A 25065-nucleotide genomic window follows, 5' to 3' on the forward strand; every position below is an offset into this window, starting at 1 on the left:
TCAATACTGTTTAAAATAAGCTCATATGTCAGGGCTTCACAATGTTTGTTTTTTTGCATATACACAATACAGAATTTTCTGAAAGTCACAATTGTGTTGGTTTAGGATGATTCTGTACGGAAAATCTATGAAAACTATGAAATCACAGAGGGCAGATGATAAAAGTTTCTCTGTTCAGAGCTTGAACTCCTGTGAACTGAAACACCTGGTTGTGCTCGTGATGTGAGTGGAACTAAGCACTTGGTAATAAATACCAGGGATTAGAATAATAAACTAAGAATGTAGTTACCAATAATTAGCAAGTACAATTACACAGTAATAGTATAAGAAAAATGTGATATGTAAGTATTACACAGCCCTACAGAAACTGTGTACTTTCTACAGTACTGTCCTTATTAATAATAGATTTACAATCTTGTAAAATTGCGGCAGCCAGATGTTTATTTTATGACGGAAATGAGAATATTAAACTAAGGACCAGAGATCTGTGCAGAAAAAATGCATGTTACATTGTCCCCACCTGCTGGATGAGTTCAGAACTTAGTCTTCAGAAATTATGTCAGTAGAGGAGGGTGGTACTTTAGTGTTAAACTACAGTGCTGAACATGTACCTACTCAAACACAAACAAACATGATTTTAGTCACAAATATCAAAGCTATAGTTAAACTGTATCTTTAGCTCTCTATCAGTGACCCTGGGAGGAACATGTGTCCAAATGTTCATGAACACCCCTTGCAATGAAGGCATAGTGCTACTCTATGCATCCATTGCATACACACAGCTTGTCAGGTAAATGAAGAGAAGAAGTACTGCCAATAGAACAGGTCTCTCTGAAACAGATGAACCATGTCGAATGCCATACATGTACTGGAAGGGTATAAATTACATAAATGAATGTGGTGGTATTGCAATACTTTTTTTTCTATAAAATATATCATTGCTGTCCAATGAAAAACATTTATCTCAAAAACAGCAACTTTACAGGAGAGAGAAAAAAACCTTTCAGCTTTCAAAGGAAATCAATGTAAAAAGAATTTATTTCAGAAAATGCTGTAGTGTTTCTATTGGCTCCATTCATTAAGAAATGTTGGCACAGTGTAAGAGACAGTTTGTCTGTTCAAATTATGTAGTAAACTAAAAATCGACAAAAATGGAGATAAGTGTTTTTCACAGGACAGCGACAATATGTTCAAGTAACATCATTTGTGATCTGAACAGGTGTGTTTATAAAGTCAATTAGCAATACCAAGTTCTTTTAGACAGCATTATTTTTAATTACATGTTGAAATTTAAACCAGTTCATAGATTATCATATAAAACAATTAGGCTAAAAAAAAAACAGTTTAACAGTTTTACAAATCAGATCCGCTAAAACACAGACAGTGGTCCAAATTCCTTTTTGCAGCATGAAGGTTCAAATTCTCTCTCTCTCTCACACACACACACACACACACACACACATCCACACACTCCTTTTGTTCAGAACTTAAGGCTCACGTGGTTCAGTTCAACAGTTTAGGCACCAGAACAGGCTGAAATAAAAATCGTTCCAGGAGTGTTTAAGGTAAAAGTGATTTAGTCAATTAATATAGATACTGATCTTAATATCTTCTTGTCAACAGCAGACCTGATTAACTATGTTTCCACAGGTAAGCTTAATTCCTTGCTGAAAACACAGACTGGACAGCTCAAGCTGGTTATGCAGACTATGCTGGTTAAGACAGTTAAGCTGGTTGATCAGCTTAGCTCTTAAACAGCACAGGGAGCACTTTGTTTGAGTTTGTTGGTTTAGCTGGTCTAATATCACAATTAACCTGACCAAGCTAAACAACCAGCACCACCAAGCTGACTGACTGTGGTCTTGCAGGTTATGCTGGTCAAAGACAGCATACACAGTGCTGGTCAAGAGCCAGTAAATGTTTTAACCAAAATGATGAAGATGACCAACTGAGATGCTTAGATACCATTTTCCAGCAGTGCTAACACACTAAAAACATTTTTCTTGATTAGAATCTCCTCTTCTTACTCTGCTCCTGCAGTGAGCTGCAGGTCCAGAAGGCACTTAATCTCAGTATCAGTATGAAGAGTATCAGTTCTGAAGAGTTCTGCTCAGTATAATGAAAGTGAAACTGTGAAACAGACACTAAAACAAACCAGCTGCTGAAGCTTTTATCCAGATTTGGATTCTAAGTTTGGATGTTGAGTTTTGGGTTTCTGATTCAGTTTCCAGATTTGGATTCCATGTTGGTTCCATGTTTGGATTTGGTTTCAAGGTTTATATTGGTGTTTAGTGTTAGTGTGTTGTGATAATGTTTCAGTTTGTGTTCCTGTGTGAATTCTGGGATGACTTTTGTGTTCCTGGTTTGAGTCCAAGTTTGAACTCCAGGCTCTGGCTTGGCTGGGGTTGGGTATGGGTTCCTGGTTTCTGTTTTGGGTACAGGTTTGAGGTATGGAGTTGGGTTCGGTGCTCTGGTTTTGCTTTCAGCATTCCAGTATCAGTCACAGTTTCAGGTTCAAGAGTGTTTGTTTTCTCAGTGGTCGCTCAGAGTGCCCTCCATGCTGCGCTGCAGATGCTCCCAGCTCCTCCAGAGCAGAGACAGCAGCAGGACGGCCACCGCCGTGGCCAGCAGGTGGAGCCGGCTGCGCAGGACAGGGGAGACAAATCTGGCCGCTGTGGAAACGCAGACCAGCAGCAGCGTGGCCACGGCCAGCAGGACACTGATCCCCTTCCCCAACAACATCCGGCCCGTCTCCGCTTCCACCTGCACCGCCTGCTGCTGCTGCTGCTGAACCTCCAGTTTAGACAGGCGTGTCTGACACGACTCTAGCGCCTCCTGGTGGATACAGACGAGAGGGGCGAACAGTTTAAAAGACAGAAATAAAAATAACAACTATTTAACAAAGGCAACAAAATAACCAAAAAAACAAACACAAATAAGGCACAGATAAAGAGAAGTGCTCATCATAACAATAAAGAAAACTTCCCCAACTAAAAGTGGCCCAGCACAACCTTATGGCCTTCTTGTGATGGTTTTGAATTTTAATGTAAATTTCAAAAACTTTGTTGTAATATTTTTTGATACATGTATTGTTTTTCGAAGAATAAAAATTTTAATATTTTTTCCACTGGTAGTTGTATTATGAATGGCAGTGAAATTAACAAACACAATTAATTAACCGTAACTCGGAACTGTTGTTAAAAGCTGTGAATGTCATTAAAAAGAGTTTGCACCCAATGCAAAACTTAACATGACAAAAAGGGGAAGGAAACAAAGCTCTTCAAAACGAGATTTATAAGTCGGGGTGACTGAGACTGTATACTTGTACTCTGTATGTCTAATGCAAGATTAACACAACATTTACAGTTTATGCGTGTTTCACTGCTTCAAAAACCTGCACTCAGAGTCTCAGACTGGTTGGGACTTCACTGGTAAAACTGAAGGCCATCAGAATAACCATCAATAAAACCTACAATGAACAATCTATCCTGACCATTTGAAAGCAGTGTTTTTGGAGGTTTCAGGTACAGAGGTATTGTGGGAGGTAGAGTGAGATGAAATAATGTCAACTCTAGTGACTCTGGAGTTGAATGTGCCTGTTTAATATACACCAAAAGAAACATGTTTGTTTGCACCATAAGCAGTGTAGCACGGCACAAATATACTATTGTGCTAGCAGGATTTAGCATTCTGATTTTTAGAATGTCGTTTTTGTCTCATTTTATTTGTGCAGAATTCTACACAGCTGTAACATGTTAATACATTTTAAGGAGAAAAGTACTGGGACCCCTGCTCATTCACTGTATTGTTGAAAAAGTTATCTATGCTCTAAAGGGAAATTATGTTTAAATGTTGAATGCTCACCACCTCACCTCATCCCAACTCCCTAAGTTATCTCAGAATTACAGGACAGAGCTGTGTTCAGAGAACACAGGTCCACTATTTGCCCTCTAGCCCACACCTGATACTAGGCGTGCTGTGTGCAATGGGTGTAACTTCTAACAGCTTCATGCCTTTATTTGAAGAAGTGTCCACAGACATTAAGATATAAAGTGCATCTTTCTTGTCCTACTGAACACAGACTGCCGCATTCTGCACACACTAACCATTACAGTGCACTGGAGCACTCTCAGCATGTGCAGTTTCTGTAAATGTAGCTTTAAACGCTCTGAAACACTCCCACACAGGTCACTGCCAGAACACTGCACCCTCCACAGCAGCTTTACGATCTGATCGCTTTACTGCAGTGTGAGAGTCCACCTAAAACACATGACTCTAAACAGTTACATAACAGCACCTTTAGCAATACTGCTGAACACAGGTTTCCTCCACACACACCCAGACACACACACACACACATACAGATTTGGCAGGGGGTAGTGTTTGTGAGAAGTCTGATGTTGGGGTTTTGCCCATTGTGACTTCTTTGCCTACTGTGTCTGACTATTTGGATGAGTGTGGTCAGAAATTGTGTGCAGAAATGTGTTCCTAGTTTGTGCTGTAACTCGGAAGATGGCCAGACAACAGGTGGTAGGTGAGGATGTAGATTTATCTCTTGCAGATACATTCTTTGCTATGGATTCTAAGGAACATGGAGGTAGGGGATTTGTTATAAAGCCAGAGTTGGACAAATCTGATCAGAGTTCTGTCCTAGAGGGTCCTAATGCCTATTCCAGTCTTCTCTACTTTTGAACACTTAGTAGTAGATTGTGTTGGTCCTCTGCCCCGTTCTAAGGCAGGGCATGTTAATTTAATGGCTATCATGTTTCAGTCCTCACGGTACCCTGCAGCTTATCCATTGCGCTCAATAACTGCTAGAAATATTCTTAAAGCTTTGACAAATTTCATATCTGTGTTTGGAATCCCAAAGGTCATCCAGTCCAATTTTATGTCCCAGCAGTTTTCTGAGGCTCTTAAACAACTTGGAGTCCAACACAATATCTCTAATGTATATCACCCACAAAGTCAGGGAGTTCTTGAGAGATTTCATCAGACTTTGAAGTTACTATTGAGTTCCTATTGTGTTAAACCTGATGGAGACAGGTCTTCCTTGGCTGTTGCTGTCCATTCATAAGGTAGTTCAGAACATGGGATTTAGTCCCAATAAACTTGTCTTTGTGCACACTGTTCAGTACAAGGTTATGCCTTGTGGGGTTCGGAATGCTCCCGCTACCTTTTAATGCCTTATGAACCAGGTGTTGGTTGGGTTAAAGGTTTGTGAGGCTTACCTAGATGAGGTGGTCCTTTACAGTTATAGTTGGAACGAAACATCTAGGTCAGATAAAATAACTTTTTGCATGTTTGGCACAGGTTACTTGTTACTTATTTGGGTAAGACAGTGGGGCAGGGACAAGTATGTCCCGTTGGTGAAAAAGTGGAAGCAATTTGTAATTTTCCTGAGCCCAGAAACCAGAAAAATCGTCATCAGCGAGATTATTCTACTGTGGAGAAGAAGGCACTTATCTATTTATTAGGCCCTAATCCTGTCTGTCCAACATTTTGAGGTTTACTCATCTAGTCCAATCATTGTGTACACTGATCATAATCCTTTAGCGTTTTTTGATCGAATGTGAAACCAAAACCAGAGGAATATGCACTGAAGTTCTTTCAGATTCTTCAGCCTTTTTCTTTGGAAGTTAAACATGTGCCAGGTAAAGAGAATGTAATCCCTGATTGTTTGTCACGGGTGTAGAACAATTTTTTGTTTCAGGATTTGGAATGGTTTGTCCCGGAGGTTGGACCAAGAGAGGCTTGCGTGGTGTGGGTTTTAATTGGTGGCACTAGAAGCAATTAGTAAGAGTCTGGAGTTAGTAAGAGTTTGGAGTCTCTGGAGTTGAGATCTCACTCTCTTTTGTTTTCTCCTTCACCACCATGCCTCAAAGTTGTTTGCTTTTGTCTCTCTTCTAAGAAGTCCTGGATTCCCCATGTTTAAACAGCTGACCAGTTCTTCTTTTTCATATTTATCTCCTAGATATTTTGACCTTTTCTATTTTTGATAATAAATAAAAGAGTTTTATGATCACTACTAGTTTGTTGCCCTCCCTTTCTTTATGTTGTTATCCTGAAACGAGCTAAGTCGTAACAACACACACAGACACAGATTCACACAAACCCCTACAAAACAGAATATCCCCAAAATAGAGTACAGGAGGTGAATAGGAAGCAGTTTGGACAGAGCTACAGATTTAAAGATGTTTTCTGTGATTCAACGATAACAATGTAAAAAGTGGACTGCCCCCTAGTTTAGGTACCTGCAGGTCTCTGGCCCTCTCATTAGCCTGGTAAGCTACTTTCTCCTCGATGCTGGCGAGCTCCTGCTTCAGGTTGGCCATTTCATGCTGGTGAAGCTCAACCAGGTCGTTAAGCTGCTCCTCCAGACGCTCCACCCTAAGAAAAATAAATAGTATGTATAATGATAATTATGTAAATAAGTTTTTTGCCAAACAAATAATTTATTAAAAACACATTAAAGTATCCAAATCTTAAACTAATCTTTAGAAACTATATAAAACCCAACGCTAACCTGTATTTCTCCTCCTCCAGTGTCTGCGTGAGGAAAGTATCTCCTTTCAGGTCCTCTTTCAGAGCCTCCATCTCCTCAGCCAATCTGACCTGAGACTGCCGGATCTCCCGGAGCTCTTCAAGCACCATAGTGATGGTGTGGTCTTGATGAGGTGCAGAATGGTTACCGTTGCTGTCAGCTGAGGCTGAGGAACCTGTGGAGCTTTCATCATCGCTGTGGTATTTGGTCTGACCCACTATGGTGGCGCTCCCCCCTAGTGCCCGGCCTCCACCGCCGCTGTCCTCCAAGCTGGTCTTGAGCTGGGCAATGTTGTCTGCACTGCCAAACTTGTTGCGGATGAGGTTTGCAAACTCCCTGGGTTTGTTAAAGAAGAAGGGGGGCGAGAGCGAGACCCCTGGGCCTATGGTTTTGATTTTGTCCAGGCAGGGGTGTCGTCCACTACCACTTATGTTCAAAGTGTCCTTGGACAGCTCTTTGGTTAAGTCCTTGGTCAAATCTTTAGAGACTTCTTTGGACAGATCTTTTGGGCTGCTGTGTTTGGAGCTGCTGTTTTCGCTGTCCTTCAGTCGACGATGATACTGCTCCAGCTTTTTCTGTAGCTGACTGATGCTCTGGGCTAATTTTTGGTTCTTTTTCTCGAAGACCTGCCGGATCCGCCCCACCTGCTGCTTGTCTGCCATGTTGACCAGCTTAAGGAACTCAGCCACATTGTCGTCCCGCTCCATCTGCTCCACCTTCAGCTGCTCAGTCAACTTAAGGATCTTCCGCTGCAGGCTGTCTACCTCCAACCGTCCCCGTGGCAGCTCCAGTAGCAGATCACTGGAGGTGTTCAGGTTGGAGTCAGAGCTCCCACGCAGGATGGGCACTGGAATACTGAGTACATAGCCATCATTATGGTCCATCTGCAGAAACAAAAAGAGCAGCTCTTTAATTTAAAATGAAAACAATATACATTATACAGTCTATAATCTAATAAACCAAAGATATTAAATTACCAAAAAAGAAGGTCACACACTCCAATCTTTCATTGGACCAGATTTAATTGTGACATGCATTCACTGTGGCATTGTTTCGATAAGCTTCTGCAATGTCGCAAGATTTGTTATTAATTCAGTGTTGCAATATTTTTTCACCAAGACCTTGCAGCATTGATGATGGCAGAGTGTGACTACTGCACAAAGTCTTCTCCATCACATCCCAAAGATTCTCAATGAGGTTAAGGTCTGGACTCTGGTGAACTCTCTCTCAATCCATGTGTGAAAATGATGATCTCATGCTCCCTGAATCACTTTTACAATTCCAGCCCCATGAATCCTGACACTGTCATCTTGGAATATGCTCGTGCCACCAGGGAAGAATAAATCCATTGATGGAATAACCTGGTCTATATTCAGTATATTCAGGTAGTCAGCTGACCTCATTCTTTCAGCACATACTGTTGCTGAACCTAAACCTGCAGACCAACTGCAGCAACACCCTACTTATGTCCCCAAAGACAATTGTTTTTTACATTATAGAGCAACTCCTATTGCTTATGTAGTAATTTACAGTCTGAGAATCAGAAAGTGATTTATATGAGCATTACAGAGCACCTCCTATTAATATGATGGTGTGCATCATATTAACCTATACCTCTGGTAGTGTATTACAGTCTGTGACAAAGATGGTGTGGATCAGGGGTGTTAAAATGTATTTATTTTTATCGTTTTTAGACAAATATTCAAATGCTAAACATTCTGTCCATTCCTACCATATACAGTATGTCCATGGGTGTACAGGTTGTTGTATGTGTATATGCCTACAATGTAAATGAACCCTAAAGTCATCCAGACTATGACTACATAAGGAATCATGTATTAGACTTTGTGCTCGTGGGCTCCCCTTACAGTTGTAGAGTGTAATAAATGTTTCAGGCGGATTAGTTTCTCTTTCTCGTTTTCTGGCTTTCACAGACATATTCTGTCTCTTTCCAGCTTCTGCCAGAATGTCTGTATGTTAGTTTGTAAAGAATGAACCAATAGTCAATGTAGAACTGTTAGAACTAAAGGTTGGAAAGCAGGGCGCAGGCCGCCTCTGAAAACCAAAATACTCCTTATTTGGGGTGCTGTTAACTTGCGGATTCTAAAGCTGGTAATTCTGATTAACTTATCCAGTAAAACAAAGGTAACTCTTACTCTTCCTTCCCTGGAGCGATCCTGATGATAGCCAGTTTCGTCATAATATTTGATGGTCTATTTTTGATTTACTGCGCTTTATTTCTTAAAGAACTTTTTTTCACGTAGTTGAGTAGTTCTTGCCATATTATGGATTAGAACATTATTCAAATAGGGCTTTTCACTGTATACAATAAATTAAAAGTAATTAACTCTTAAAAATTCAGCACAGCTGTTAACTGAAAGCAATTCCAGGTGACTCTACCTCATAAAGCTGACTGGGAAAATGTACAAAGCTCACATCTAAACAAGAGGTGCCTACTGAATAAAACTTATTTTGGTTTGTTTAACACTTTTTTTTACTTAACAATGATGACATTAGTATTAATTTCTACAATGCAGAACATTTTAAAATAATGACAAAAACTTTTTTTTAAATTGAAGGTGTATCCAAACTTTTGAGTGATACTGTATTTGCTTAAATATGTATACAGTTTTCAGTCTGGGCAGTGTAAACAATTGTCGCATCTAAAAGAAAATGTTCGGTACTGAAGTGCATTTGAAACTGGTAACGTCTACTACAGTGCATAGTTATATTATCTTCTTTAATATCAATGTATAGATCTTTGTACACATTTAATATATTTTGGGTTTTGTTTAGGGTTTTAACTTCAGACAGGACAGGTTCCTGTTCAAACCAATTCCCTGTCTATTCTTTTAAAACATGTAAAACTGAGCTACCAGATTAGCATTAGCACCGACAATCTGACAATGACTGATGTTTCTTCGGTTCCTGGAGGCCGAGAGCCTCCTTTCAGAAACATCACGAGGATGCAGCACACTGAAAAAAAAAAACATCCTGCTTATTTCTCTGTTCGCCTCCAGAAATTTCCTTCACACACGCACACACACACACACACACTCACGCAGACAAACACATGCACACACTCTCACTCACGCACACACTCACAGACACACACACTCACAGACACACACACTCACAGACACACACACTCACAGACACACTCACTCACAGACACACTCACTCACAGACACACTCACTCACTCACAGCAAGGCTCTCCACTCAGTCAGGGATAAATAAATATAATAGACATTTTGACTATATTTCGAAGGATGGAACATTTGCAGGGTATTATTAATGCTGAAGTGCATTGTTGTTAGCTTGGTACTAGAATATAACAGGCAGGACTGCAGAAATTAGCATTACTGAAAACTGAAGGCTGGCATGGCAAAATTCAATGATTCCCTGAATCATTTCCTGAAGAATCCTAATTAAATTGTTATGAGATTTATACTCCTACTCTACATACTGCCCTACATTTTTTTGCAGTGTGTGTGTGTGTATTGAGTATGAGTGGCTCTGAAGTGGGCGGACAGAGCAGGACTGAACACACCTGCAGGCTGTTCTGACTATTCTGTTTCAGGATCTTCAGTGAGCTCTGATTTCAAAACTCCTCTCAGGGTGTGTGTGTGTGTGTGTGTGTGTGTGTGTGTGTGTGTGTGTGTGTGTGTGTGTGAGTGAGAGAGAGAGAGAGAGAGAGAGAAGACAAAAAGAAAGAGAGCTGCTTTACTTCTGAAACTTTATCTGAAATGAAATAACTAAGAATACTGAGAGTGAGCAGCTTCTGCTTTTTCCAGCTGATTCAACGGTCAACCCTCAGAAAAACTATTCAGCAAAATATTACCGATTTCCCACAAACTAAAGCAGACCACACAGCTCAACACAGCAGTTAGATCAGACTGGAACTGTGCCTTTAGTTCATGTTTATAGAAAACAGAAACTGCGTCTAACTTGAGTTACTGAAAGTCACAGAACTGGGTGACACAGTAAACGTTTGATCATTATTACAGACGGAAGAATCGACTGGCTATCTATGTGTATTGTCCAATTTTAAGCCTTGTCCTCATAGCTACTAAAAACATTTTCTGAATGTTATCAACTCGACTTTGATTCTTAAAATCTTTAGTTTGTTAAATTCTCTGGGTACACTGTTGCAGCAACAATATGATAACTACATTGGCACATTATCAAAACATTTTTCAGACATATTAATAATACTTAAATGTTATATATCAGTGTATATTTGTATCAGTTAAATCAATGTTTATAAATGTTTTCAGAACATTTAGGGGTATGCAATAATGACCTAAAACAATATTCTTGGCAATATGATGGCAGCCCACTGCTCCAGGTTTGTGTGCTCACTGTATCACTGTTAGAGTTTAGTTTCTCTGCCCGCGCTGGGTCGGCCTGAGATATCCCACCACTTTTCTCAGGCCGGGTCGGGTCGGGCTCCAGAAAATAGTCTGAGACGTAGGCATCTGTTTTTTTAATGCTATTTTTTAATATAAAGCTCTGGCGTGATTATCACAATATAGCTAAGTAACCAAATGAAAAATTATGAAAAATAACAAAAACTGAAATGAAAAAAATATTCTAGTTAACTGAAACTAATAAAAACAGTAATTAAAGAAAAAAAGCTAACTAACTGAAACTGTACTGTGTTTTTATAAAACTGACTAAAATGAATTGGAATTACTGATAGAATACCCTTTGTTTTTTGTGTATTCATAAGCATTGTTTCCACTTCAGCAGTTTTACCACGGGCGGTGTTGGGGCTATTCTGTTCGCGAAGGGAAGCCGGATTCTGCAGGAGGCAAATTTTGGCAGCGCGCGGCACCTCGCGGTCCATGGCGTTAGTTCTTGTTTACAGCGCTTACGTTAACCCTGACATCAGGAAACAACAGGAAACTGCAGAATTCAGTATGGGATTAGAATATGAGCGTGAGGGAGATAAAAGCAGATGTTTCGTAGAGAAACAGGAGATAGAGTATATGGAATAAACTCCACACAGCTAAAGTACATTTGAGAAGCAGCTGAGAGTATCTTTACCTGTGAGTAGCTCATACACCACAACACCCCACGTGGGAGGATGAACTGATAAATCTCTCTCTCTTTCACTCTCTCTCTCTCGCACTCACTCATAGTTGATCATTTTGAAAAATTAGTGAAACCTGTAAAGTTTATTGATTTTTTGAGTTTGTTTATGTGTTTCTCAGATTGATCTCTCTGGTGTGATGTGTAAAAACTAATAAAAAATAGCAAACCCCACTCTAAAAACTAATTAAAACTAACGGAATTGGAAACAAAATAAAATTAAACTACAACGAAAAATTCTAAACATTTATAACCTTGTAAGTAACAAATCAAATTGTTTTAAAAAAGTTGCACCAGTTAGAACGTCATAATCACGCAGCTCTGGGCACACGCAAGCTTCTCCACTTGTCCGCCTTTGACTTGTAGGGCTGTGCAGCTGTTTTTAATAAACATTTTTATTAAATAATAGGTCTATTTTTTGGGCCCAATCTAAGCTCTAATCACCGCGTGTGTGTTTTAAGGGTACTCACTGGTGTGCTCACTGCACAGACGGATTAAATTATATCTGTGCCCAGCATAGTTATGGTTAATATAGTATTATTTTCTCCAGAATTATTTTCTGATTAACTATGTTTGGGCTGTGATTAGAGTTTTACCTGAATTACCATTTTAAATTAAAATGAAATCTTTAAATCATCAAACTGCTGATACAAGCACAAACACACACTTGCATGCATGCCTATGCACATTTCTTAACCTGTTTTATTCTTCCTGCTTGAGGATCAACATAGTGCTGCAGTCGAGGTTAAAGCAGGGGACTAAATCGCTGTAATTAGGTTAATCTTGCAGACAAAGTGTACAAAATGTTTCTCATGTTGAAAAAAATTATATATTCCTCCTTTCTTGGTTGAGGCAGAGAGAGGCTAATACTGGGAAAGTCTAATATCAACAGAGAATAATGAATGGCCTCACTAATCAGGCGTGGCATATTCTGCCCACACAGCTCTCTCTAATGATGGTCTGGAAATAAACACTGATATTTTAAATTATTATAATAACGCAATTTACTTTGTTCTGTTTAACTCGTGTAACAGTGTTACGGTGTTGAGCTGCTAGAAAGCCTTGTTGAAGTGAAATCCCCTACTTTGACAACTGTCCACATCTCTCCACAATGAGTTCCAAGAAAGCTATTTAATTTTTTACATATTATGTGGTATAAAATTTTAAAAGTTTATTTCAGCCTGAATCACTCTTTTACAATTCCAGCCTGATAAATCCTGGCATTGTCATCTTGGAATATGCCCGTGCTATCAGGGAAGAAAAAATCCATTGATGGAATAACCTGGTCTATATTCAGTATATTCAGGCAGTCAGCTGACCTCATTCTTTCAGCACATACTGTTGTTGAAACTAAATCTGACCAACAACATCATCAACCCCAGATCATAGCACAGGCTTGTACAGTAGGCACTAGGCATGATGAGTGCATTACTTTAGCCGACTCTCATCCTACCCTGTTTCATAACACCACTTTTAACTTTTTAAAATGTTTACACAGCATAAGTAAGTAAGTAAGTGCGTGTGTGTGTGTGTGTGTGTGCGTGCGTGCGTGTTAAATAAAGGAACTGAGAGTGTTGAGCTTGTGGCGCTCATTAACAAACATGTATGTCAAGGGTTTGAGTCTCTTTCATTTTCTTTCAACTCTTGATTCCTTAGAAAATGATTCAGTGCCTCATACAGTTCCAACTAATATGGTTTTAATTTACATAATTGATTTATAAATGGGTCAGTTTCTAAGGATTAAGCACAGTTGTAAACATGCCTTAAGGTGTGTAACAGCACAGGACAATTTTCGTATTTTCTTTTTTTTTTTTTATTCTACACACGTTTTTCTATTGAGGACAGGTCAGGACTGCAGTACCCTTGTCAGAATAATTACATTTCATTACATCATCTAAATCATATTTTTTGTATCCTTTTGTCCAGATAATTTCTTCAAGAAAAGATTTTAAATTGTTTCCCCTGACCATCCCAGATGCCTCTCAGCCCAGAGTAGTCAACACGCTTCTGAACATGGTCCACATAAGGCTTCGGCTATAGAGATATACTTGCTGTTATTTTTATGTATACTAGAAATGGACCGATAAGCGTTTCTGGGGCCGATTCCAATCGCCGATCGCTGATACCCATATTGGGCGGAGGCAAATGCCACATTAATGCCACACAGGTGCCAGGCAAACCTGGTACAGATTCCCCTAATATTACCTAAGCAAACACTGGTAATTTACGCTGATAGTAAATAAACACAAGAGTGTTACTGACCAAAATAAACACTTTTCAGGAGAGAAACAAGTAATGTGTAAATATTTAAAAGACACCAAAATTTTTATATTTATACTTCAATACCGCAGGAATGTGTCTCCCAACATCAGCCGCCTCAGCCTGTTTTGTCAGCTTACTGCTTAAAATATCTCACTTACTGTTAATATATAGATAATAATACAATATTTTAACAAGAACAACAGTAATCCATCGCTCCAGCTAGAGCTTAGATTGGGAAAAAAAATCCAGCCTGACTCTGTCTGCCCTCATAAACTGTAATTAAGAGCACAGACCTGATTTAAACTCCATATTCTTAGTAAGTAACATTACAGCAATAAAACAGAGCTTTTAACTAAATTCACAAATAGTTGGAAAGAACAAAATCTGTTTTAATGATGTTAATAAACATCACAGTGACAGCGCTAGTCACAGTTTCACCGCAGCGAGGGGCGAAGACGTGAATTACTTATCTAACCAGCCTTTACTGATTTCTGCCCCCAATAACCCTTTCAATAACCTCCAATAGCCTTTAATAGTCTTCAGTAGCCTTCAACAGTCTAACCTGGCGGCGTGTCCACTAAACTCCGTAGTTATAAACATCCTGAGGTGAGCAGCGCACTAATTTATAATGTAATCCGAGCAGTGACTCCGTGACGGATGCTCTAAACTGCTGCTGTTAGTTTGTGAGCTCACTGGTTGGGCAGAAAGATGGACTGTAGAGAGCTGTATAATCTGGTTAGTGGGATTAAAACCTTTATTTCCTACAGAGATGATCTTAAGAAAACTGAAAAAAACTCCAGACTGGCTGAGCTCTGTAGCCCGTGGCTGGTCTGTAGCTCTGACTGAGTGAAGAGAGCGGGGTTTGTGCTGCTGCTGCAGCTCCGACTAGTAAGCGAGCAGTTTCACCACCCAACCACACACAGCACTGCTTAACTGCTTAACCTTAAACTCCTGAATCGGATCGGCTAAAATCTGAGGAATATACGCAGAAACCGTATTTTGGCTGAAAATCGGCCGATACCGATACACCGCCGATCGATCATCCCATCTCTAATGTATACACATGATGGCTGCCTCACATATTCTGCGTTCGCTTGGAGCGATGGTTTTGAGCATCTTCAGAAATTAATGTGATGCGTTCAGGAGGTGCAGTACACACACAACCACTAGGAGGCAGTGCAACACTCAGCAGGTCCTAAATGGCAAAAAGTTTTAAGGAGCAGCTGTGTGAGCAAATGCGAAACTACCCGCATCAGTACGACCTGTCCTCATCACAGCACAGTGACAAATATGCTATGCAAAATAGCTGCCGGCAGGCAAGTAGTGAAAGGTTTTAGATTGACATATTCAATCTCCAAACTGCATGCATTTTACTTGCTAAAGAGGACACTGGAATCCCAATGTTTAATGTCAACCTCAAATTTTTTAGTCTACAGCAGAAATAAAGGGACTGGTTCCAAAACTTTTGGAGCAGACTGCTTTGCAAAGTAAAGTGGCATTGTGTATTTAATGATTAAAGCTTAAGCTTGTGGTCTTGCCCTTTAACACCAGAATTTCTCCTGGGTTTAATTATATTATTATTACCTCATTATTAGACCCAAATTGGATTGTCCCAACTTTCTTTGTAATGTGTTGCAGGCCTGAAATGCAGAAATGGATGTATATAAATGAAAATGTAAATGAAAGAAGCACTGCAGTGATGATTATACTTTTGTCATGAGTTGGGGTGAGCCTGCATCCTTCTGACCTTAACAACACTCGTCATTAAATACAATCAAATCAGTTCATCCAACAAAAAGATGAACTCTTATTTAATACACTTGTTTTTTAAAGAGACAACAAATAACCTAATGTCCCAATTAGTGGTGCAGTAAAAAATCGTTTCGAGCTCGAATTGCGATTCCAACATTGAACGATTCAGAATCGTTTCTCGTTTTCAAAAAAATGTTTTGGGGGTGAAGCGACAGTAGGTGAGCTCCGCGGTACAGTTAAAAAGCTCCGCATGACAGTATGTCAGCTTCGCGATACAGTTTAAAAGCTCCACACGACAGTAGGTCAGCTCCGCGGTACAGTTAAAAACCTCAGCGCGACAGTATGTCAGCTCCGCGGTACCGTTAAAAAGCTCCGCGGTACAGTTAAAAAGCTCCGTTCGACAGTAGGTGAGCTCCGCGGTACAGTTAAAAAGCTCCGCGGTACAGTTAAAAAGCTCCGTTCGACAGTAGGTGAGCTCCGCGGTACAGTTAAAAACCTCAGCGCGACAGTATGTCAGCTCCGCGGTACCGTAAAAAAGCTCCGCGGTACAGTTAAAAAGCTCCGTTCGACAGTAGGTGAGCTCCGCGGTACAGTTAAAAAGCTCCGTTCGACAGTAGGTGAGCTCCGCGGTACAGTTAAAAAGCTCCACGGTACAGTTAAAAAGCTCCGTTCGACAGTAGGTGAGCTCCGCGGTACAGTTAAAAACCTCAGCGCGACAGTATGTCAGCTCCGCGGTACCGTAAAAAAGCTCCGCGGTACAGTTAAAAAGCTCCGTTCGACAGTAGGTGAGCTCCCCGGTACAGTTAAAAAGCTCCGCGGTACAGTTAAAAAGCTCCGTTCGACAGTAGGTGAGCTCCGCGGTACAGTTAAAAAGCTCCGCGGTACAGTTAAAAAGCTCTGTTCGACAGTAGGTGAGCTCCGCGGTACAGTTAAAAAGCTCCGCGGTACAGTTAAAAAGCTCCGCGGTACAGTTAAAAAGCTCCGTTCGACAGTAGGTGAGCTCCGCGGTACAGTTAAAAAGCTCTGCGGTACAGTTAAAAAGCTCCGTTCAACAGTAGGTGAGCTCCGCGGTACAGTTAAAAAGCTTTGTGCAACAGTAGATGAGCTCCGCAGTACGGTATGTTGCAAAAAGATTTAATACAGTAAGGATCCTAAGTTTATTGTTTTAAAAAAAACTTCTATTTTTTTTAATTGTCCTTTCATCTTTTTATCTTCTCACATAATTTACACAAAATGTATAGGCCATTTGAATAAAAAAATCGTTCAAGAATCGAAAATCGTTTCTGAATTTCGAATTGTGACCCCAAAAATCGGAATCGAATTGAATCGAATCGCCAGTCACTGAGAGATTCGCACCACTAGTCCCAATACTGTATTTAGGGTGCATTCACACTTAGCTCAACAAGTAATGGGTGAGGGAGCATAAGCCACAAAGTTTTGTTCAATCAAAAGATGCAAAAGATGTGGCCATCTTAACCATGGTCCGGATTGTCTGCAATATGAACACTTTTCTAGATGGTTTGGACTTTCAGACCAAAAACAGGAAGATAAGGCAGACTGTAAACAAACCAGAAAAAAACAATTGGTGCTGTGCTGAAAGGATGTGAGGAGGAGTCAGATTCTGACAAAGAGCTAGAATTCATCACAACACCTGACAAAGGAACGCTCCATCTCTTTACTACAATTCTACAAACCAATGCACCTTACTCACTCTGCGGCCATGTTGAAACAAAAGAAGGGCTGTGGGTTCGCTCCTAAACCGGAAATTCCAAGGTAGCAACGGAGCCAGCAGTTTAAATGGCAGCGCCTGTGTGGACAACTAACCCTGCACACCTCCCTGAATTAACGGTGAAATCAGAAATAGTCCGAAAATGAGTGCAAGATTTCCCTGGGTTGTTTCAATAAAAGGCTCCAGAAACTGGATTAATTGTTAGGTTCATGATGTGGAAGCTAGGTAATCGCCTTTGTTTGCTGTATAAAAACTCATGTGTTAGCTAGTTTGCTAGCTAGTTAGTAAATAATTTAGTGACTGGTGAAAAATACCCTGCAGTATGTCTAACTACAGCCCTCCTGACAGGCTTCACTGATCTTTCCAGGCAAATAAGGTGGGCACAGCATACTTTATAAACTTTCGCATGCCAGCCAGTGTCTTAAAGAAACACTATTTCATAAAGTATTTTTAACCTTACTTTTGTTTCCACCGTTAATCTGTAATATCAAATCAGACATAAAATTATTGTTAACATGAACGTGAAATGCCAAATACAGTCCAGCTAAGCATGCAAGTGTACACGCCTGTAAGATCAGGTTCCCCACAGTAGGATATTGTTTAGCTAGCTAGCTAAGCAGGCTATTCTAAAGAGCTATGGCTGGACTAACGCTACCCCTCACTCATTTTGACATTAAACCAAAAAAATAACCAGTTCAGGGTAAATTAAGTCATAGTTAAAGAATCAGGTTTAGCTAGCTTGCTATCTCTCTGCAACGTTAATCAGGCTAGATTCACTTGCTGGGTAAGATTAATATGGCTAGCCTTAGCTAGGTAGCACAGTAATACACATCTTACATTATAATGGTGATCTCTTCTGATTTGGTTAATCCATTCACAGTGAAGTATGGGATCTTTGAGGAAACTATGGAAGATTTAATCTTTATAATATGTCTTTCTTTTTGAAGAAGTGCATTTAAAAACACATCAGTGAGGCTCCATTGCTAGTACTCAGTGATCCAACGCTACTTTCATACCCCACAGCCTCGTTTTGGTAGACGATGTTGACGTAGGTGAATAAAGCCCATTTATATGAAGTAAAAGACTCCAATCAAGTACCTGATAACAACAGGATGTAGTAAATTTCTTTAGTCTATTTACTACACTGCAGTGAAATTTAAACAAACTGGACCAAATATAGTATGTACAATGTAATAAAGACACAAACTCTGGTGCAGATTCTGGTTTGGACTGTCAGGTGTGAAAACAACCTTAGTTAATTTAATGTATGTGTGACTTGCTCAATGATCATTCGAGGTCACATAATGTCCCATAACAATATTAACTACAACTAAGTTCAGGTCCACTCAGCAAAAAGCATTCTACATACTGAAACAGAGCCGCTCTCTGCTGCTCTTTAGACACAGTAATTTCATTGTGTTTTTACGGAGCTGCTTTTGGAAAATCCCATAAAGGACATTCCCTCACTCAGGAAGCAACACGCTGCTTCTATCAGTGCAGATAAAGTTGGGGTGTGTTCGGTGTTGGAGAATGCTGCATGCACAGCCTGACCCAAGTAAAGCGTACAGGAAAACAGTGAGAAACAAAACCTGCTGTAAGCAGAACCAGTTCAACACTAAACCTTCACTCAGCGTGGTCAGAAACATAAATCAATACCTTCATCTGAGCAGTTGCTGAGCAGAGGAAAGCAGGTATGGGCTGGTCTGCTCTATAGAACACTACCAAACAAAGGATTCTTTGGTACAGAACAACGACATGGGGACCACGGCAGTATAGACCCCAGGATTCCCAGCCTATAGGGAAGTGAAGACCCTAGTACAGGGTTTGTTTTCAAATGTTGAACAATTATTTTTAATTTATTTATTTGAAGAAAAGTTTCATGCCTCTTTGTCATCATGTGATGTTCACCCATGATGACATAACCACAAATCCTTATTTTAAATGTGTGAACAAACTGGCTACTGAGACGTAGTTTTCACAGGACAGAATTAGCATGGCTTAGGGCCGCATATGGTGTTATATATTTATTTTAAAAATAGTAAAAATGTATGGAAATCTTGATCGTTAAATCAGAAACCAGTCTGTACAAAAAGACTGCATTGTTGCCATCTAAGCGTTACAGAGAAGCAGACCACTGCAGATTATTATATTAGTATGAAGGATGATGCAGATGCAGCGTGTGTGTGTGTGTGTGTGTGTGTGTGTGTGTAGTTATTTGGTCATTTGTTTATCATCAGTGGAGCTGCTCCCTCAGTAAACACTCAGAATACAGATTTCATCTGACTTTGGACATTTAGAAATCATTACTACCATTTTAATAGCAAATTTGGCACACATATAATAACAAATAGTATAATTAGACATTTTTGTAATATAAACTGTAATATAAAAATTCTTGAATAGCCTTGATTTAAACAAAGAAATGGGCTCTGAAAACACAATGGGCAATACTGGAATTAGCTGACATTTCCTGGCTCCAAAACAACTACTACACCTGGCATTTAACCGGTAAGTTCAATCAGGTGTGCGTGAGCAGCAAACACATACACTGAGGAATCCAGCCCTCCATGCCTGAAACTGCCCACGCCTGCTCAAGTCCTTTATCAGTTATGACAGGAGGCCAACCACAGGCTGAATTTTTCTCTTTGGTTTTAACTGAGCTGAGGTCTGGTGACTGTTCATATTTATATTTCAGACAGTAAGAGAACACACACATTGGGATGACATGTTGTATCATAAGATAAAAACGATTAGTCAGAATAACAGAATAACATGTGAACACTAACTATGCCAGCTAGCAGGACATGGTGTTTGTTATGTCAGTTTTTACTCTGTATAATGCTGTTTTTTGCAGCACTGTTTATTCTGTGCCTTCATCTGCACAGTTCAAGCTTTATGCCCTGAAATCTTACAATAATACTGTAGCATGTTCAAAACACTTTAAATTAGATTCTATGTTGTTTGATTAATAACACCAGGAGGAAGCACCATGATGTAAAGAAAAATGTAGGTGATCCAGATGTTTAAATGATTAGAGCAGACACAGCTGTACACAGAGGAGAGAATATGTCAGACTAGTTTCAGCATGTTGGATACTGGTTAAGGTACTGTCCCCTGGTGGTCATACTCATGCTGCACCACATGGGTATAAAGTCATTTGAAACGCCCGCACGAGCTCACAGATACACAGACACAGCTGCAGTGTCATGATAATGTGAGCATACTCTGTGTCAGGACAACACACACACACTGAACTGTAACAGCCAGCAGCCAGGCGTGTCCACACACACACACACACACACACACACACACACACACACGCGCACACTTCAGCACATCACTGACATGTGGTTGCATTTCTGAAACATGCTTAGACTCGTATACACACTTTAACAGTGAGCAAGTTCACAAACTGCATCAAACACTAAACTACTCAAGCTACTTTTTAAGCTAAGTTTACACTTTTCTCATTTGTTTTGGCAGATCAACCTGAGGCTTAATATAATTTATTTTACTTCAATCTTAAATAGGGCTGCACAATATTGTAAATATTCTTTAATATATGTGCAGTTTAGTTCTTACATAACTACTTCAGTTTTTTTGTAAGTAAACAACACCATTTAAAGTGATGCTCAAGCTACTGTTTCCTTTACATTTTTTTTTACTCTTTTTTTTTTTTACAAATAGTAAACTGTCCTATTCAATAATTTATTTTAAACATGATGCAGACACAACCTCCTTGTGTTTCAGTAATATAATATTCAATGCAACATAAAAGAGCTCTAGAAAAGTTTCTGACAGAATCACATGTCTATCTACTGAAATTCCTTTGGGCAGCTTCCAAAAAAATGTAAAAATTCCCATTGTAAAAAATCACATTAAACAGTAATTCAATTAATCAAATAAATTTGATTAACCTTCTTACCTCTATTTATTACACTATTTTATCTCATGTTGGATTTTAGACTCCTGGTGAAATCTGGTGCTAACTGTAAATTTTATTATCACTTTCAATATCGCAAACACACATAGAGCTGAGACTTGAGCTCTTTACTTATAGTGCCACTACACCATTAAAGTCTGCCCCCTTCCTGATTTCCTGATTTTTTTGCATGTTTGAATTGTCAAACTTAAATGCTTCGGAACATCAAACCAATTTAAATATTAGTCAAAGACAACATAGGTAAACAGAAAATGCTATTTTTAAATTAAGGTGTTTATTATTAAGGGAGAAAAAAAATCCAAACCTACATGGCCCTGTGTGAAAAAGTGATTGCCCCCTTGTTAAAACATACAGTCTCTGTGGTTTCTGACACCTGAGTACAGTGTCTCTAGCCACACCCAGGCCTGATTACTGACACACCTGATCACTTAAATAGGACCTGACTGACAAAATGAAGTCCAGCAAAGAGCCTTTAAAGCTACACATCATGCTGAGATCCAAAGAAATTTAGGAACAATTGAGAAAGAAGGTAATTGAGATCTATCAGTCTGGAAAGGGTTATAAAGCCATTTCCAAAGCTTTGGGAATCCAGCGAACCACAGTGAGAGCCATTGTCCACAAATGGCAAAGACATGAAACAGTGGTGAATCTTCCCAGGAAAATTACAGCAAGAGCAAAGCGACGACTCATCTAAGAGGTCACAAAAGAACATAAAAGCTTGTCTCAACTCATCTTAATGATCCCCAAGACTTTTGGGGAAACATTCTGTGGACCGATGAGACAAAAGTTGAACTCTTTGGAAGGAGTGCGTCCCAGTTTATCTGGCGTAAAATAAATATTATTCCAGAAAAAGAACATTATACCAACAGTAAAACATGGTGGTGGTAGTGTGATTGTCTGGGGCTGTTTTGCTGCATCAGGGCCTGGAAGACTTGCTGTGATAAATGAAACTATGAATTCTGCTGTCTACCAAAAGATCATGAAGGAGAATGTCCGACCATATGTTCCTGAGCTCAAGCTAAAAACGAACTTGGGTTCATTTAAAAATAGCATTTTGTGTTTACCTGTGTTGACTAATATTTAAATTGGTTTGATGTTCCAAAACATTTAAGTGTGACAAGCATGCAAAAAATCAGGAAATGAGGAAGGGGCAAACACTTTCACACCACTGTACATGGGGTACACAAGTAGAAATGGAAGAGTATATAACTGTGTATTTATCAAACCAAACACCATATACTGATTATGTGGGGTTTGTGAGTGCATGAGATGGATAAAGAAGGTGGGTAAAACGGTGGGTATCTGTGATGTGGAGAAGTTTTTTGACAACTAAAAGAGTTTCAGGTTTCATCCAGCAAAACCAGTTTAAACAGCTGCTGTAAATCGCCTGGTATCAGAGTGTTTCTTTCACAATTTCTCACTAAAGCTGAAACCAAAAGTGCTAATCAGCACACTGACCCTTAGCCTTCAGATCCTCAACCCAGAAAACAGAGCGAAGCCTGAAACCAGACTACAGCAGACCTTCACCAGAAACCAGGCTAAACACGCACACACACACACAGGCTCACGCGCACACAAAACTCCATACCTGCGACCCACATTTTTAGACACACAGCGCACACACACTTCAGTTCAGTCACGGGTTCTTCAGATCAGAGCACTCACTGTGGTGTAGGACTCACTCTCGCGGAGGGCGCTGCTCCGTGTTTCTCTTTCTGCTGCAGTTTTTCTCTTTTCCAGCTGAAACTGAAAATCCTGGGCGGAGCTGGAACACACCGCAGCAGCACGAGCACCAACAACCAAACAAACAACCAGCGGAGTAAACAAACAAACACATACACACACACGACTGCTGGCTAAATAACCAAACTCATTTCTCTCTCTCTCTCTCTCTCTCTCTCTCTCTCTCTCTCTCTCTCTCTCTCTCTCCTTGTTCTCAAACAGCGGGAATCCTCCTCGTTTTTCCACCCATATTCCGACAGACCACGCCCCCCGTGCTTTAATTGGTCAATAGTTCATGTTCGCTGTAGGTTATCAGCTCGCTGATTGGCTGTTGTGTTTTCATGCAGATCCTGAACTTCAGCGCACTGCGTGTTGTTAACTACTGATACTTTCACCTAGTGGTGTGCGATACTACACAATATTTAGTTCCACAGTACCTTTGGAAAGTTTTCTCATTCAATGTTTGTATCATTTTTCCCTACATTGTAAATGAACACTGAAGTTAATTCTAATCATTTATTTTACATATACCTAACTACTGAATTATATAATATTGTTGTTTTCAGTTAAATTAAGCAAAACGCTGAATTTTAGCTTCTTTTTTATCCAGCGTTCTTGCTGCAGTTACACGCGGCCGCCTGTAGATGGTGGATTTTAACAGTGAAAAACGCCATTAAAACACAACGCTGCAAAAACGATCTAAATAAAAAGAAAAACACAGAACGTTTACAGTATTATATAATTCAGTAGTTAGGTATATGTAAAATAAATGATTAGAATTAACTTATTAATTATAACTGTTAAATAGCTGTTGTTCAGCCTGGTTAGCGTCTAGGCTGAGCAGAGGCTCCAGCTGATGATGCGTTCCTCCATAGCCACGCCCCTCTCCCCACGCCCCCACGTCAAAAAGGGGTCAAAATAGACTCGCAAACAAAACGGAGGAATGCAAAGGAGGGAAAGTATTGCAAAGAGAAAAAAGGAACGCAAGGTGCAAAACGCAAAGAAAAAGTGTTTTTGCAAAAGATTAATTCTAAAAAAAATATTACAATTGAAAAAAGGTAACTTATGTTCTCTTCTTTGTTTGCAAAATTAGATTTTTTTTGCAATTCGTGGAGATTTTTTTTTGTGACAGTTTTATTTTCTCGTCAGCATTAAAGACCCCAATTTGACTCCATAAAGTAATCCAGACTATGAAGCAACACAAGGAATCAGGTTGTAACTTAAAAGTGTTAAACAAACCAAAATACTCTGTAATGCATTTAGGTAGCTCTTATCTGAGGTGCTGTTAGCTTATGTTTTCGGAGGCTAGTAACATTGCATTACACTACATTTCATTACATTGTATTTAGCAGACACTTTTATCTAAAGCAACTTACAAAAATGAGGTACATAGGAAATAGAGCATAAAAAGCCAAAGAAGAAAGTAAAACATTTAGCAGGGCCTGAAAGATGCCAGAAGGGCAATATTGGGTTGAAGGAAGAGAGGATGAAGGGAGCAGGGAATGAAGTTAGAAGTAATGTTGATGTAAAGTAATTGTTGATGTTTCATATTTTACCCTGGAATCACAAACCTGGCTGGCTACTGTCAGCAATAGTGGGAGGGTCCTCTTTGAGGGTTATTCTGATAACAGTGCATTGACCATCACAAAATTTAAACGGGGCTCACACAGTTTGTACTGCCCTTTCGTTCATAACCAGTTGTTTTCTGGGGGCCCCAGGCCACCTTGGGGCCCTAAGCAACTGTTTGGTTTGCTTGGCAGTGCATTGCAGTAGATGAATTGTACTATTGCTGAAGAAAAGACCAAGAAGATTGTTGTGGACTTCAGGAGAACTCTCCTCTGTCCATCAACTGTAGAGGGAGAGGGTGAGCAGCACCGTGTGGTATTGGACCTGCACAGCATCCTGCCACAGGACCCTTCAGAGGAGTTTAGAATATCATTGGCACCTCTCTCCCCTCCCTTCAGAATTTATACAGCTCCCACCTCACACGGAAAGCCCTCCGCCTGGCAGGAGATCCCACA

General features: G+C 39.9%; 2 protein-coding genes across 4 annotated transcripts in view; one reads left to right on the forward strand and one right to left on the reverse strand.

The window, feature by feature from the left end:
- Positions 1-1251: 1251 nt before the first annotated feature.
- On the reverse strand, positions 1252-23250 carry LOC103034439 (transmembrane and coiled-coil domain protein 3). 3 transcript variants are annotated; one of them, XM_022683928.2, is made up of 4 exons: positions 23005-23250; positions 6524-7425; positions 6252-6387; positions 1252-2835 (listed from the first exon to the last, which is right to left on the reverse strand). In XM_022683928.2, exons 2-4 carry the CDS (start codon positions 7423-7425, stop codon positions 2533-2535), a joined length of 1341 nt encoding a protein of 446 aa, XP_022539649.2. In that variant the 5' UTR covers positions 23005-23250; the 3' UTR covers positions 1252-2532. The 3 variants fall into 3 exon arrangements, with proteins under 3 accessions (XP_022539649.2, XP_022539648.2, XP_022539651.2); XM_022683927.2 differs by having other exon boundaries at positions 22988-23250; XM_022683930.2 differs by lacking the exon at positions 23005-23250 and adding an exon at positions 22911-22978.
- The window catches only part of nup160 (nucleoporin 160), a 53345-nt gene continuing 43377 nt past the window's right edge, over positions 15098-25065 (forward strand). The window contains exon 1 of the mRNA XM_022684356.2: positions 15098-15214. Within this exon, the coding sequence (XP_022540077.2) occupies positions 15098-15214 (117 nt within the window). The remainder of the gene's footprint in view (positions 15215-25065) is intronic.

The sequence above is a fragment of the Astyanax mexicanus genome, chromosome 10, assembly GCF_023375975.1.
Source record: "Astyanax mexicanus isolate ESR-SI-001 chromosome 10, AstMex3_surface, whole genome shotgun sequence".
NCBI lineage: Eukaryota > Metazoa > Chordata > Actinopteri > Characiformes > Acestrorhamphidae > Astyanax > Astyanax mexicanus.